Consider the following 16,872-nt stretch of genomic DNA (forward strand, 5'->3'; position numbering starts at 1 on the left):
TATATTTAAAAAGAAGTGAAATATTTGATATTTTGAAATAATTGATATATAAAATGACTTTTAAAATAATAGATGATGATTGTTTTAAAAGATGGTGAGTAGAGGTTTAAGAACTTGATTGAATTTAGGTTAAAAAACAAATTATTGATTAATCTTCAATCCTATATTCAATGGAATGGTATGTAAAACATAAATTTATGGTATTGTTTTAATTTAGCTACAAATTTTATGGTTTTGTTTCATGGAAATACTTTTTTGATTTTTGTTTTGAAGTTTTCAATTTGTTCAAATTTTTTATCTAACAAATTTTTAGGATTTTTCAAAGTTTTCTGATGAGAATTTCGATGTGAAAGATTGGATAAATAGTGCTCTGCAAAATAAAGGTGCCCTGATAGATGTATGTTTTTAATGGAAAAAAAAATAATGTTATGTACAATTCAAACCAGCAAAAATGTGATTTTTACACTCATTAACAGATTCTCAATTTTGTTTTCTAATGTATCAAAGCTTTCTAAAATATTTATCTGCAACTATTTTTTTTGTTTGCAACTATCTAACCTCAATTTGTATTCATTAGTATTATCTGATCTGAAGGTTGTTAAGCTGACTGGAGGACATTGCTATTTAACCATTTTTCTTTTTAAGCAAGGACACAAAGAATTTGAATTTTTTATGGTTGAATTTTATCATTTTTTTATTAGAACCAAGTTTCAAGTCTTGTAATGAAACTTCAGTTATGTATTCAGGTAAAAATATAAAACTATAATTCAGCTTTAATAGTTTGGAAATTTTCATTTGTATTTTTAGTTTGCAGAATAACAATTTTATTTTTTAATTTACACAATACCAAATTTAATGTTAGTTGTTCTGACATTAATAGCAAATATTTTTTCATTTTATAGAATAGGTTTTTTCTCATTCCCTAAATGTTTTAGAAACTCCAATAAAGATAAAATATGATTTATTCCTTATAGGAAGTCAATAAATCTTTGGAAGAGACAAGCCAAGTGGCCTTAAATAACATTCCACGGTAATCTGTATTTTTTATCTGTGTAATTTAATCTCAAAATATTTTGAGTAAGAAGGTATGCATTATCAAATGTCTTCAACAGGAACAGAGTTTAAGAATATTGTTTACTTTATTCTAGAAAATTTTATTTTATGTTAGAGTACTTCGGGAAGTGGAAAGTGTAAAGACAGAAGCAATGATTTTAAAAAACCAAATGAATATTTTAAAGGATGATATTAGACTTGTATGTTTATAAATATTTATAAGTTACATAGTTTTTGATAAGTAATATTTAGTTTTGCTTAGCAATTTTAATGTCTTTTTTAATTTAAAAAAAAAAGATTTTAGAAATATTTTTACACTGGAAATTTTTTTTGCTACACTACCATAATAATTTAACTTAAAGATTTTTAGATTTTCAGAAAAAGGTTCTTGCTTTTTAAAATTGTAAAAAGCTTTAAATATTTGTTTCCATTTTTTGTTTGCTCAATTTGTTTCTTTATGTTTGTGCGTGTTTTGATTTTAATTTTTAACATAAAATTAGATAGAAGAAAATACATCTCAATCCATGAAAGAGTTGATGTTGATTGATGGTATCAAAGGTCGAATGCAATCTACTTCACTAGCTCTTCAGGTATCTTTGCAGTTCTTTAGCTCTTCTCTTTTCCTCTCTGTACTTTATTTTATCATTTAAACTAAAAGGATAATTTATATGTTGTATATTTATTCTATGTTGTGTTGCGTTAACCAGTACCTAAAACGCATACACCTAAAAATAAAAAATAGAATGCTTTTTAACAGAATAATATTTATTTCTCTCTTGTTTTTGAAGATTTTTGAGAAGTTGAAATATTTTAAAAAAGATAAAGTCAGATCTTGTTAAACTTAAGATATAAATCCTTTTCATGGTGCAACATTGATGCAGTAACAACAATGTTTTATTTTTTTATACTATCATTTACATATCTATTACATATTTTAGGAAGCAGATAATTGGTCTAAGTCATCTCTAAAAGTCACAGAGGCTGCACTTGTTGGAGATGTAGAACAGGTTTTTTATTGATTTATATTGTGTGAGATTCTCTTTTTAAATTATATTTTTTTTGTTTTAATTACTTATAAAAATGTATATGATAAATTTTTTTTTTTTTTAACTTGACAGAAAAAAATGTTTCTCTACAAATAATATGTGATTTGAATGATTTTTATAATTTGATTAAGTGCATTTAAAAATGTATGGTTTTATCAAAAGATATCTTTTTAATCAATTCACCTTAGTTTCTTATTTTTAAAAATGTCAATGCAGAGGGGGTTTATTTGCATTTAAGGAAGTTTTAGCAATTTTGAGGAGTTTAGAAAGTACAAGGAATTGATTTGAAAAGCAGTAAGTGGCAATCAGTAAGCAATCTAAGTGGCAAATGATAAGTGTAAAGGTTAGCAACAGAGAAATAGCAAGAAGATTAAAAATTTCTGAGAATTGAATCAGAAATCTTGTTTGAACTAATGAGAAGCTTAAACAAAAGCTTTGAAAAGTCTATTTCTACATAAGCAAAAAAGATTCAAAGTGCTGAGAGAGGCTTCTTTAACTTTAATGGAGTAGTTTTGCACAGGTCCTACCAACCTACATCTTGTATGTTTTTGTACAAGATGTTTTTTGGATGAATTTTATGGTATTTAACAATATAGTAAAGATAAACTAAAACCAGAAAAACATAAATATTTAAAAAACACTGTATATACCTTAAAATGTTTTATAGGTTGCACAAAGGTTAATCAGTATGCAAAAAAGTTTGGTATGTTTCTACTTTCAGCACAAAAGTTTTTTTAGTGTTGATAGCAATTAATGAGCTAAAAAAATGTCTATTTAACAATTTGCAAAAAACTTTTACATTTTTACAGAGTGCAAGTTTCATTCTTTTTTTTTAGTTTGGAAATTAATTTTAAAATTATGTTATTTTTTTTAATTTGGAAAGTTATTAATTTTAAAATTATGTTGTTTTTTTTAGTTTGGAAAGTTATTAATTTTAAAATTATGTTATTCTTCAGCAACATTTACAAGATTCTCCTGATTTTTCTGATTATGTTGAAGTGTTGGAATCTCATAAAAATAAACTTGAGGCAATGCTCAGTCCTAAACTTGTACACACTTTTAACAATCACAATATAGGTAAAAAAGAATTTTTGTTTTTTAATTTAGAACATGTTTTAAAAAATTTTCATTTTAAATGAAATGCAGAAATAGCATTTTTATTGAAATATTAGTAAAGTAATCTAACATACTTAAGACTTACTTTAAGACTTACTTTAAGACTTACTTTAAGACTTATTGTAAGTTGACCTTATATTTATTCAAATATAATTTCCTTTTTTATGTTTTTTAGATAGAAATTCGTTTAATCTTTTTTTAATAGGCAGAAGCTTCTGTGTCAAAACAGTGAATTATTTAGTAAATGGGTTTCTTTGATTTCCATAAATAATAGGTGCAAATTCATTTCAACATATGATCATCTGACTACAGAAAATATTAAAGTAGCTTTTGCTTGGGCACACATAGTAATTCCATAATTTTGTTTAAATTTGGTTGAAGAAGTGAAAATGAAAAAATTATCCTGGAGAAATTTAGACTCCTATTTCAAAGTGCTTCTCAAGATAATCAAATTTTAAATATCTCAGTTTAAGGCTGGTTTACATGGTAACTAAAAAAATTAAAGTGATAAAATCTGTAGGTATATTTATCCAAAAGTAATGAAATTATGCATTTAGAATCTTTTTTTTATGGGGAATTTGTTTTTAATGTTTAAAAACCTTTGAATTAAAAAGAATTTTTGGTTAATTAAGGAAATTTTGGCATTGGTTTGTTGAGAGGTAAAAACTAAAAAAGAGTTTTTTTAACTTCTTTTCTAAAGATTTTTTTTACCATTTTTGAATAGTATCTACACAAATTACTTAAGATTTTTTTACTAGTATTATTTTTAAATAGCATCTACACAAATTACTTAAGACTAAGTATCTTTTTGCACTGCTTTATTAAGAAGCAAAAATTTTTTAAATTTTTACCTCTTGAAAAAGTAGTACAAAAACATACATAGCCTAAAATAAAGATTTTTTCCAAATAATCTAGCAATCTTTATAATCCAGGGGGTTAAATATATTAAATATTAATTGCATTATTGTTATTAAAATTTTGTTTTTTAATAGATGATGCAAAATATTATGTTGGAATTTTTGAACAACTTAATCGACTTTCTTATTTACAGACCTACTATAACAACTGTTATAAGGTAAGTTTTTTTACAGACCTACTATAACAGCTTTTATAAGGCAAGTTTTTGAAAATGTTGTATAAAAGCTAATTCGGAAAATTATTTGTAATAAAAATTCTCATTGTTTCAAAAATCTTTTTTATTGATACAAAAACATTTGTATGAACTGAAATTTGAAAAAAAAATTGTTTTACTGTGTAATGTATAAATGTGAATAACATGAATTAATACATTGTTGTTAAAACTATTTTCTTTAGACATCAATTTTAAATACATGGACATCATTAAGAGAAGAGAAGAAATCCATGGCATCTTGGTTGTCTAAGTTTTATGAACATTTATTATCTTTGTGGCATCAAGAGGTCTATTTAAATACTCTAAAAAAAAGATATTTGTTTAATCATAAGTGTTATATGACTTGAATAGTAACTATTGATAACCTTTATGAAATAAAGCTTTTATATATTTGCAATTAAAACCCTAATAAACTTTTTGATTGGCAGATCAACTGGTGTTCAAAAGTCTTTCCACATCCTATTCACATATTAAGTTCACTGTTAATTCAGTCCTTAAATAATTTGCAACCATCACTTGATTTTTGTGTTCATGAAAGTGTTAAGGAAGCTCTCAACCCATTGCAGTTTCTTCTTGAAATCAAAATGATTACAACAAGATTTGAAAATAATCTGAAAGCAGCTGTTTCATCTGTTCAAAGTAAGTCACATTTTCTTTCAGTTATCACCACTCTATGCTCTTAGAGTTTACACTATTTTTGTATGAAGTGACAATTTTTCTTAGTCTAGTGGCAAATAACAGTAGACAAATGCAATTTTACTTTAAGCTTCACATATTCCAAGATTAAAGTCTTTTTTTATACTTAGCTTCAGTTGAAGATGTCAGTGTACTATCAGTTATTGAGTTAGTGAATGCCCCATTCTCCCACTTTTTGCTTCGGTATTCTAGTCTGCAACAAGATTATCTTATGAAATTCATTGATCAACTTAAAATGGTAAATATATGATTTTATTTAATTTTTCTTTTTTAACTTATTGATTTTTAACATGTTGCATTGGTATATTTTACACTTGTTACAAATGAATTGGCAAAATAAACTTAAAAGTTGTTCTATCAGTAAGTTTTAGGTGTATTATTTGAGTTTAACTCAAAGTTGTTTCATAAAGTTATTGTTAGTATTAAATTGATTGCACTTCTTACAATGATAGGAACTTAACATATTAAGTTCATGTCATCACAAAAAGTACAATCAATTTAATACATCCTAATATGTTAAACAAACTTCATTTGTAAGCTGTTTTGAAAATGATTAAACAAATTATTTTTATTTGTTAAATTTTACCTTCAGATAATTTTCTGCAATTGTACTAATCTCTAAATTTTTTTTAAAGTTTTTATTTCTGTTATTTTTTAGAATGTCAAAGATTTATCTGACATTCCCGAAGTGATTTCTGACTCTTTTAATCTAGTTTTCAAATGTGCACTGGAAGTAAGCTATGATATTATAAGATAAAAAAATAGTTTATATATTGTAATATACTAATGTAGCCTAATGTATATAAAATATAGTTTCATATACAGTTAAAGAGGTCAGTATCTACACAAAAAATTTATAAAACAAAAAGTTTGCCTAGTTATTTCAGAAAAAATTAAGTTTTTAATGAAAACTTCTTTGATTGTTCTGAAGCAAGTTGTTTCTTTACCTAAAATATAATCTCTAAATGAACTGTAACTTCTATAGTTTTTAAGAGCAATGTTCATGTTTAAGTTTATAGGCGCTAAGAAGCATAAACATTTAACTATTTCTTTGTATTACATTTCAAAACGTTAAGTTTTTATATAGTTTTGCCAGAGTGAAGTATGAAAAAAATCGTAATTTTATTATTTCGTTGATATTTTTAAATAAAAAATGGCAAGAATGCAAATTATCTGTAGAAACATGATCAGCAATATTTAGACTGTGGCAAGAAAAATAATCAATAGGACAAATTACAAAAAAATTAAACATTTTTACTTCAACAATACAATATTATAAAAACAATATTATAAAAACAATATTATAAAAAAAGAAGGAAGAAACTGGAAGTTTGTTCAATCAGAAACAATCAAGATGTCAGTGAATTACCTCTGCTACTGAAAACAGTAGAATTGCTACCACTAGTAAAAGAAATAGGCTATTAACTGTCCCAGAAATTACAAATAATATGAATAGTTCCTGAGAAGATCCAATATCTGTGAAGCAGTGAAAAGGCAATTGATGGAGGGCTTGGTAGTAGAAAGAAAGCTGCAAAGAAACCACTTTTTCAGAAAAAAAGATTACAGTGGGCAAAGCAATATTAAAAATTTATCGGTGATGGCAAGTCAAAGTTTTGATTCGAAGAGAAGAGTATTTGTTTGAACAAAAGTAATGAATTGATGATGAAAAGGTGTGTGATGCTAACTGTAAAACATGATGGAGGTAAAGTCATGGTATGGGGTTGTTTTGGTGGTAATCATACTGGTGATATTATTAGAATAGACAGAATAATGACAAAATAACTGTATTTAATCATTTTAAAAAATCATGCCATTCCTTCAGGAAGTCAGATAACTAGAGAAGCAATCATTTTTCAAGTGAATTAGAAAATGATAAAATAATTTAAAAAATGATATGGCCTCCCCAATCACCTGATCTTCCTCCTATTGATTTTTTATTGGATGAATTAGGCAGCAATGTCAAAAAATGCCCAGGAGTGAAAAAGGTGTGTGGGAAAAACTTAAATTTGATTGGTATAAAATAGACTTTCAAAATTTGGAAAATTTATTTTTCAGATTGCTATGAATATATAAAGTGGTTACAGCTAAAGGTGGCTACATATATGAGAGCAAGTTATAAATTAAATTAACTAATTTATTTATTTTTAATGTAATTTTATTTAGTACTAATAGAGTATATATTTTTTTTTAATTTTTCCTCCTTATTTGTTAGTAAAACATTGAAAACATTAAAGAGTAGTGTCATTTAAATATTTATGAATGGTAGTGTATGCTTGGAGTCATTGTCTTGTTGAAAGATAAAACATTTTTGTATTCGCAACAATCTTTTATCAAGAATGTTGGCATAAACCTAAGAGTCCCATTATTACTTCAATAAACTCCAGCTTTCCTGTTCTATTCCAAGTCATTGATCTCCACTCCAAAAAATTGCCTCACCCAAATTTCACTCCTCAAATACAACTGAGTTTGAATGCTTTGCCTTCTCTCTATGGTTTTTTAGCTGCATCAGACTTCACAAGATTAAAGACTTATCAGTCCATGAAGCTTTCTTTGAGAATGATAACAGCGTATTTGCATATTTCTTAGCAAATGCAAGTCTTTGCCCTCAATGAAAGGAATGGTTTCTTGTGTGGAACTCTTGCTTTAAATCCGCTCTCAATCAATTTCAAACAGTAAATTAGCTCATTTTAATTCCAAGTTCTTTGATAAAATTGGTTTTCCTTTCCTTCCTGTTTTCCATCTTTACAATTTGTCGTTAATTCTGGGTGTCGTTTTGCGCTTAGCTCTTCATCTTGAGTGGTTCTTCACTTATCCAAACCTTTTGTACTTTTTAATCAAGCCACTGTTGGTTCCTAATGCTATTGCAGTTGCTTCCTTTATCAATTTGAAGGTTTTACCTCGATTGAACAAGTCTTAAATAACTAAGTTGCACTGAGCTTGCAACCATTTCTTAGTTACTCCCATTCTTGATGAGATCAATGATAAATGAAATAGCTTGAAAAGTATTAACTATTAGCGGTTAACTATTATTTGATAATAAAATATCTTGAATTATTGCTTAAAAATCTTTTTTAATTATCACTCTGAAAATGTTGTTTATGTTTGGATAATTATCTGTCAATGAGATTTTAACACCCCTTTAGGAATCATTAAATTTTGAACAAAGTTTGCTTTCAGAATAATGATATAACTTTTCATCCAGACGTATTTTCTTTTTAAGTAACTCACCAAAGTTTATTTTTGACAATAAAATGTTTTGTTCTGATACTTATCTCTCTAATTCCATATAATAATATAACATTTACTTACTTTACTTATCAGCAATCTTTTTTTTAGGCAAATGAAGCATGTTGGCAATTTACATATGGTTATGGAGTATGTGGTTTGCATGAAGCATTGCAAGTAAGGTTATTTTTAAATTTAGTCAAATGCAAAAAAAGTTTAAAAGTGTTTATATAATGGTTTGAAGTATTGGAAAACTTTTTCTTTATTTTAATTAAAGTAAGTTTCATGTTTCATGATGACACAATAATTTTCAATCTTATTAATCTTTTCTTTTTACTTCCAATACTTTTTTACATTAAATTTTCTTTTTGTTAATTTTTATTTGTGAATTACAACAAAGATTTGCATAGATAGTGGAAATTAAGATAAAATTGCAATCAAGTAAAATTTTTTTTGCGCAGGTCTTTTTCTCTGCTTATTTTGATCTAATCGATAGCACTCTTACTAAATTTAATCAGCTTGCTTTTGGTCTGCCAGCGGAACGTATTTGGTCGAGTTTTCAAAGTTCATTTAAAATTATTGAAATATGTGGTAAGCGCGTTTTCTAAGTTTTCCTTTGCAAATTTATAATTTATTGAAAAGATTAAATCTTAAGCTCTGCCATCATAAATTCGTAAGGTCTGTTGGATGTTTTTGTTTTCAGGAATGCTAATGATAAGAATTGAGGATTTTAGAGGTAGTTTGTGTGAAGAGATTAAAAAATACTTGTCGGATTTAACGCAAAGAGGTTCATCGAGTGGCAACTATTTAATAAAAGCAAGACCAGCTGAATGGGATTATATAATGGAATTGAATGAGCAAACTCTGACACGTAAGGGTTGACAAATGCAATCTTAAAAACATTTTGTTTCAATATATTTTTTTATTTTTAGCAGAGTTTAACAAAAATTACATTCATTGATTTATTTGTAAAGAAGCTTTATATTGATTTAACTTACGAACGAATATCTTAAAGCAAAAAAAAACAAAAACAAAAAACAATGTAAATTATGTGTTTTGTACATTCTACTTAGAACAATTTTAGTTTATGAGTAGTTGTTTGTATGCTAAGTTATTTCGGCAAATTACTTATATAGGAAACGGGAAAAACTTAATTAAATTATGAATAAAGAATGTATGGAGAAAATAAGATTAGGTAATTATTGTTAAAATTGATTTTTCAATGATTTTCAAGTTTTATAAACCTAAAGTTAAGGAACTTTTTCTCATATTTTACATTTTTTAAGTATAACTTTTGTATTTATTTCATTTTTTATACAGGGTACTGGAAAAATTCCCGTACAAAAGTATAAACAGCAAATTTACTCTGTTAAAACAAACAAATTACACTTTGATTTCAAGCAAAATGTTTAAAAAATATTAGAAAAATACTAAAAATACATCTTATTAAAAAATACTAGAAAAATACTAAAAATACATCTTACTGAAAGAAAACGAACTTTTTCCACACCCTTTACAATACGCATAAAACGCGTTTATTGCGTAATTTTTTAAAAATTTCCTGAGATAGCCTATTTCTTTACTAATTAAAAAACTTTTGCTTAAAGGTGGAAAAGAAGCCATTTTATCAGCATCATGCTTACAAGTTTTGCGTTTAAACAAACGAGCACATACACTGGCATATGATCTTATTTTCTACCAGTTTAAATCTCTGCTTGATAACGTTTCTTCTATGGAGGTTTGTTTTTAAGCTTGTCGTTGTTACCTGCCTGTCTTATTGTTATCTGTCTCTATCTCAAATAAAATTATATTTAAACTTTTTAAGGTTTGGAGAACAGAGGAAAAAGAAGCAGTGGGAGGTGATTTACCGAAATTCAGTTTATCTCCTCAGAGTTATATTACTCATGTAAGCTCATCTCCATCGTTTTTTATAATAAATTATTGTGATTATCATAAAGTTTTGCAGTTGAATTTTTTTTGAGCAATTTAGATTGGTGATGCACTTTTAACACTCCCCCAACAGCTGGAAGGTTATTTCAATGAACAAAACACTTCTCTGATAACCTCTTTAAAAATAGGAAAATTGCCTTTTCAAGAAAACGAAGGTAAGAGAAGTTTATGAAAAGAAAATAACAAGAACAACTATTATAAGTAAACAACTGTTTAAGCTGTGAAATACAAAATATGTAAAAAAAATTTAACAGGAGCTCATCTTGATCACTATTGGTTAGAGAGCTTAGCGCAAAGTGCTAGTGCAAGCTATGTTGATGCCATTATCAAAATACCTCAACTAACAAGTTTTTCCACACGACAGCTGCTTGCTGACATAGGTATCAATGTCTGTTAATTTATTACTTCCGTACTCATAAAAGTTTGTTTTAATTTTGTTTGTGTGTATAAAATTACATTTTTCATATTTAAGATTATTTTGTAAAAATACTTGGTGCTTTGGAGGTAGACGTGAACGAAAAACTTCTCAATATTCACAAGCTTATAGCTGTTGAACCAGCAAGGTTTGTACTTCATCTAATATGGTTATCATAAATATATGGTTTTGTTCAAGAAACATGTTTTGTTTTGAAAAGTTCGTTAATTCTATCAAATCGATTTGGATAAATTTTATGAAAATTTTATTTTTTGATTGGGTAAGACTTTGAAAAAATAATTAAATTTTCATTTTTACTACTTATTTAAAAATCTGCTTGTAAGTTTGTTTGTAGTCCATGTTTTATTTTAGCTTCGATGAAGTTGCAACGGAAACGGGAGTAGATGAGTTATTAGTGAAGTATATATCAACTCTGCGAAAAATACGTTAAAATTGTGTGATAACTTCCATCTTTTCTTGTTATAGGGTTTTATTTTACGAAGTGTCTTCGTATTGTACACGCATGCGCAATTATTTTATTATAACAGTGCGATTTATATTTCACAATAAAACTGGTCATATAGGCGGTTAGGGTTAGGGATAGGGATAGGGATAGGGTTAACATCAACAAGATTTAAAAAAAAAAAAAAATTTAGCGCATGCGTACAAAGTGTTGCGCTTCGAGTAGCATATGGCTGCATAGAGCGCATTGCGCTTCAAGTAGCAACGGCCTTTATTTTTTTTATTTTTTGTATATTTTAAAATTTGCTATTAATTGGGAAATAAGTTGCTATACGAAAAAATTCTGTTCGAAGTTTAGAACAAATAATCTAAAAATAAAATAAAAAATGAATAAAATTTCGTAAATCTACAAAAGATAATACCAATTAAGCACTTTCTGTATCCTTATAACTTAGTAGATTACACTTGCCATCGCGATTCCAATCGATCTTGAAACTTGAACTCAAGGTTGATATTTTTCAAATGTTCATTTTATGTTAAACTCTCGTGCTTGTGGGTATTACGCTTAGGTGCACAAACTAGGTGTACCTTATTAATATTTAAGATCAAAAAGATTGCTGATTCTATTTTAGTAAATGTCGTTTTAAAAATCAAATTTAGCTCGTTAAATTTTTTTTAAAAGAAAAACTACTGCTCGCAACTTTTTTAGCTCTCTTGTTGAATGCCAAAACATCTTTAAGTTACAAGGCGCCGTACAACCCCTCAAAAACAGCGAAAAAGCAGTTAAATCTATTTAACCATCAAGCTGATTTAATGGCTTAGATGAGCATTTTTACTAACACCTTATTGCTTCAATTTAGGGTGGTACCAGGGTAAAAAACGGTTATTTTTGATAAAATTTTGAAAAATACCAAAATTAATGTTTTGAATTCTTAAATCTACCTATTTCAGTATGCGTTTTGCAAAAAGTCAAAAATCTTAATTTTAATCAAATTTGCCTTTTTTTTAAAAAGCAGTTTGGTTCTTGCTTCATAGCAACGACCTTAGCAACGCTTTTTCTCTAATATCTCCTGAACCAAAAAAGCAATTAACTTCAAATTTTTGTTAAACAATGCTCAAGACGTTTGAATTCTCCTTAAATATTATTTTAAGCTATAAGCTGTACGTTGAAACCACTAAAATTGTTCTCAAAATAATGCTCCTGAAGGACGGTAGTCAACTTTTTGTTAGTCTTCCTTCAGTTTAAATTGAGTTACAATAAAAATTTTTTAGTGTTTTTATTTATAAATGGGTTCTGCGAGTAGGTATAAGTCCTCTAAAGGTAAAAAAAAAGAAAGGTTTTTAGAGGAAAAGTTACAAGAAATAATGGTAATACAGCATCGAATATTACAAAAAACGTAAATAAATCGGCTTCTGCAGAAAAGTTAGAAATTTCTTTGGAATCGAAAGACGATTCTTTATCTCATCACACTGCATTCGAATGTAACTTTATTATTAACAGCGAATTATTTGTATCTTTAATAAACACCATTGGTCGATGCCCAGTTTTAAAACTTGTTATAGCTTTTCTGCAACTTTTTTTTTCTCGCTAAATCACAATTTTTCAGAAAAAATAACTTTTCATAGAAAATAGATGATGGGCTGAAATTGTGCAGGTTTAAAGATGAACATATTAGGAATGTTGTCTATGAAGCAAAATTTTTTTATTTTTATTTTTAAAACTCATTTTTATCATGTTTTGGTCCCAAACTTCCCTTAATTTTTATATCTTAAAGTTCAAATGTCAACCTGGTAAAATTAAAAATGTCTTTAAAAATTCCGTTTCATAGACAACATTCTAAATACATTAAAGAATTCATGTTCAAGTTTTCAAACAGTTTTGACACTTTTTGAGTTAGTTATATTAGATGAAAGGATGGGCTTTTTTTTTTTTTTGGGGGGGGGGGGGGGTAAATAACACTAGTTATGCGCATAATGACGTCTCACTAAATTTTTTTTTTTTTTGGTACTGTTTTATTTTTTTTTTTGTTCACTAATAGAAAAGAGCTAAATTCTATTAAAAGTCTTCAATTTTTTGTGAAAAAGTTACCTTTACCCTGGTACCACCTTAACTTATCAGAAGATTATTGTAAAAACATAACCTTTCCATAAAACCCGTTGTTTAACTTTGCAGGATTATGATTTTCAAAAGAAATTCATTGGCTTTAGCTTCGATTTTCAATCTTTCATTATGTTGAATGGGCTCTATTCTTTTTTATTCTGAAATTTAACGGAAATGTAATGGTGATCACTAAGAAGCTTTTCAGTAAACAGTTTTGGAGTTTACAACAGTTTTTTTTGAAACAAATTATTGTAAACCCCAGAGTTGTTTGAAAAAAAAAGCTTCGTTTTGAATCGATCTGTTTCATTATTAGAGTGGTGATCACAGAAATAGCAAATGTTTCATTATTAGAGTGGTAATCACAGAAATAGCACACCTAACGTTTTCTTTACAGTTTATATAATTTCTTTATTACGGGGAAAAAAATTAATTTCCATTTATTTGCTATAAATCATAAGAAAAAGAATCATTTTTAAGTGAAGTGTAACTGTAGTTATTGAAATATTTACAATATACAACGAAAAGTTGTGACCATAAAAATAGCACATCAAACAAAAAAATTGTGTTGTTTAAAAGTCTATATCAAATCATTAAAACTATCATTTATATTTTTTTGAGTAGTCCTTATTCTTTGTAACTGCACTACTTGCACATCTTGCATACTGTTAACAAACCATTGACATCGTTTGACAGTTGAGGCATCACTCAGACTTTTTGAATTTCCTCCAAAAACTCATAAAGTTAGAGATTTATCTCATAAAGCCACCCTAATTTCGTACCATAAGTTCTCGATCGGATTCAGATCGGGACTTTTGGGTGGACCATTCTAGAACGTTAATATTATTTTCCTTAAGCCAAGCTTTACAGATTTTACAGATGCTTTGGATAGTTGTCGTGTATTAAAATCCAAGTAACAGTTATGCTATCATCAGCATACGGCTCCATTACGTTTTGTAATTTATCTTTCTATTTGTATTGATCCAAATTTCCAGCGGACTGTCATCATGACAGGACATAGCTCTTCAAAGTTTAATATTACCCCCACCGTGCTTCACCGTCTTTAGAGTATACAATTATTTTCTTGCTTCATAGGACGCCTAACATATACTTTTTTATCAGACTGGAAGCCATTAAAATTGGATTCATCAGTCCATAAAAAATTTTTCCGAAAAGAAAGGTTTTTATTTTGCAACATTTTTGCAAACTTTAATCGATTTGGTTTTGAAACGGGGGTTTTTTTCTTTGCTACACAGCCTCAAAGGCCGACTTCTTGTAAACAACGGCGAATGGTTGAGACTGCCATAACTATGTAATATTGTTCTTCAATATTGGCTTTTCTTTCATGAGAAGTTAAAAGATTTCTTTTAGACATCCTAACAATTTGGCAATCAATCTTGGTTGAAGTCTTGGTGGTGGCTTTCGAATTTTATTACCAGTGGTATTATATTTTTCAATATGTTTACGACAGTTTTGAACCAATTTTCTAGAACACCCTAGTTGACACGAAATTTGAGAAACGCTAACTGCAATCGATAACATATTCAAAATTCTTTTTCATTTCTATAAAGAGCCATCTTTGTTTCTTCCCGTGTTAAATGAATATTACAAATAATATTTACAATATCTTGTTCCATTTCTCACTTAAGAATTTTATTTTATTCTAGCTTTATCTTTTGTTAAAGCTTTAACTTTTTTTGACAAACAAAAATAAGTTTTAATTATTTGAACTATGATTATATAATTTGTTTTTAAACAAAGCTGCTTTTTATTTTTTAAATTAATCATTACATAATTAACTCCTTGAATCGTTATGTTATTAACGCGATGTTTACAATTTGTTAACATCGTGTTAACACCACAACGACTCAAAAAGAAACAATTTAAGAATTTGTTTAACTAATGTCAGTTAAACATATTGTCATATTTTTAAGAATCAAGAACCAATTTCTAAAGTCGACTCCTAATGAGTTTAGTGATCCAAAGCAAATCCTTTTTGATTTTGGAATGTCAGGAATCTGCGAGGATTTCATCTTCCTTTATAACAGCTTAAAACAAGGGAGAGTATCTCGTAGGCTTATGAAAAACCTTCAAGTACATCATATGAATGTACCTTATAAATGTACCCTATGAATGTACCCTATGAATGTACCCTATGAATGTACCCTATGAATGTACCCTATGAATGTACCTTACGAATTTACCCTATGAATGAACATTATGAATGAACATTTTGAACAACCTTCAAGTGCATCATATTCCAGGCAGAAACTACTTTAGTTGTATGACATGGTTCAAGATGCCGTTCAACAAGAGATAAAAAAAGTCATTCTAAAGACTTGGTAGTATAACATTCACAATTGATAGGTGGGCGTGCAGGAACAATGAGGTCTCCCATAAGGTCTCCCATAACACATTTTATCATTGATAATTTTCTACTTAAAGATTTCTTAATGGACCTTAAACTTTTTAATGATACTCACAATTCAGAGTTCAAATCAGTGCGAAGTTAAACCAAGTCATAGCCACTTTGTGCTGATCACGCGCTTCGCCTAATTATTACAAAAAGTTCTTATGAAACGAAAATTGTGAAAGATGCAAAGTGAAAAAATAATGAGTTATTGGCTGCTCATGCTCACACTCGCTCGGAAAACATAATCAATGAGACATGAGATTTTCTAAAATTAAACTACAGAAAAATTGTTTCGCCATGTAAAACCAAATGGAAAAACAATTCTATTCTATGAAGTCAATACTTTATTTGAAAGCTGCAAAAATTCTTGACAAGCCTGTTCCAAGTCCTTTTAAGTCTACAGTGCTTGAAAAACTTGTTCTAAAACGCCTTAAGTTTACAGTACTTGAAAGGCATTTAAAATTTGCACGGAAAGTTCTTTGCATTCTAGCCTCATCATTAGCATCAGAAAAAGTTTTCTGCGGGTCAGACGGCACAGCAACATGAAAATGAACAAATCTTCATGTAAGCAAGTATTGAAAATGAACAAATCTTCATGTAAGCCAAATATTGAAAAAACTTATTGATGTTCTAGAAAAAAACTTTTAAATGTCCGAGAAAATATTGACTTTATCAATCTTTAATTTGTCAGTATTGGATTGATTTATATTCTCAAATAGCTATTATTAATAAACTTTGAAGTTTACAAATTTAACAAATTGTGAAACTCGATCCAAATATTTGAATAAAAGTAAAAATTGACAGACTTGAACTCGAATTATTTAGAAATTTTTACTGTTTGACAAACTTATATCGGAAAACTTGAACATAATTTTAAAACTCGAATTCACTAAATTTGACGAACTCGCATATGCTTAAACAAGCTCATGAATTAACTGTAATTTATAATCATATTGTTATATTATATTATATATTATTATATTAAATTAGAAGAAGCTAAGGAAATAGAACAGCTTATATTATTTTTAAAGCTTTCAATGAAGAGGTTTTAGTTAAAAGCTCCACGTTAAAAGTTTACTAAAAATTAATGGTGTTTTACTACATAATATTAAATATCAACATTAAAATCAAACATAAATAAATGTAAATAAACATAAAAACATAAAAATTCCTTATTGAAGGAATTCCTTATTATTTACTAAAACCTGAAAATGCTTTAACTTTTTAATAAATATTGATAGTTGCTAACAAATACAAATATAAAAT

The 16,872-nt window shown here is 27.6% G+C and overlaps 2 protein-coding genes across 5 annotated transcripts in view; one reads left to right on the plus strand and one right to left on the minus strand.

Annotated features, from left to right (window-relative positions):
- Window positions 1-16,872, minus strand: part of LOC145182090 (uncharacterized) — a 91,600-nt gene that overhangs the window by 60,443 nt on the left and 14,285 nt on the right. The window lies entirely within an intron of this gene.
- LOC145182095 (conserved oligomeric Golgi complex subunit 7-like) lies at window positions 42-11,094 on the plus strand. Of its 4 annotated transcripts, none has more exons than XM_090099524.1 (23): window positions 42-178; window positions 314-397; window positions 702-746; window positions 975-1,030; window positions 1,169-1,253; window positions 1,554-1,643; window positions 1,992-2,060; window positions 2,767-2,802; window positions 3,056-3,176; window positions 4,208-4,290; window positions 4,530-4,634; window positions 4,776-4,986; window positions 5,154-5,281; window positions 5,702-5,776; window positions 8,380-8,445; window positions 8,730-8,859; window positions 8,972-9,139; window positions 9,876-10,006; window positions 10,094-10,174; window positions 10,259-10,373; window positions 10,473-10,598; window positions 10,691-10,781; window positions 11,006-11,094. In XM_090099524.1, the coding sequence occupies exons 1-23, from the start codon at window positions 176-178 to the stop codon at window positions 11,082-11,084; spliced, it is 2,178 nt and encodes a 725-aa protein (XP_089955650.1). In that variant the 5' UTR covers window positions 42-175; the 3' UTR covers window positions 11,085-11,094. The 4 variants fall into 4 exon arrangements, with proteins under 4 accessions (XP_089955650.1, XP_089955649.1, XP_089955652.1 ...); XM_090099523.1 differs by having other exon boundaries at window positions 120-200; XM_090099526.1 differs by having other exon boundaries at window positions 120-200; window positions 314-383.

This window comes from Hydra viridissima, unplaced genomic scaffold (assembly GCF_058129835.1).
Source record: "Hydra viridissima isolate aposymbiotic clone 2 unplaced genomic scaffold, HvirCarnegie_v1 scaffold_10, whole genome shotgun sequence".
Taxonomy (NCBI): domain Eukaryota; kingdom Metazoa; phylum Cnidaria; class Hydrozoa; order Anthoathecata; family Hydridae; genus Hydra; species Hydra viridissima.

Bases quoted from the DNA above. Each gene is read 5' to 3' on its own strand.
- LOC145182095 (XM_090099523.1), top strand. From the start codon at position 171: ATGGAATGGTATGTAAAACATAAATTTATG. The intron at 4,987-5,153 runs GTAAGTCACATT...TTTTATACTTAG, and splicing joins AGCTGTTTCATCTGTTCAAA to CTTCAGTTGAAGATGTCAGT. The intron at 10,782-11,005 runs GTTTGTACTTCA...GTTTTATTTTAG, and splicing joins ATAGCTGTTGAACCAGCAAG to CTTCGATGAAGTTGCAACGG.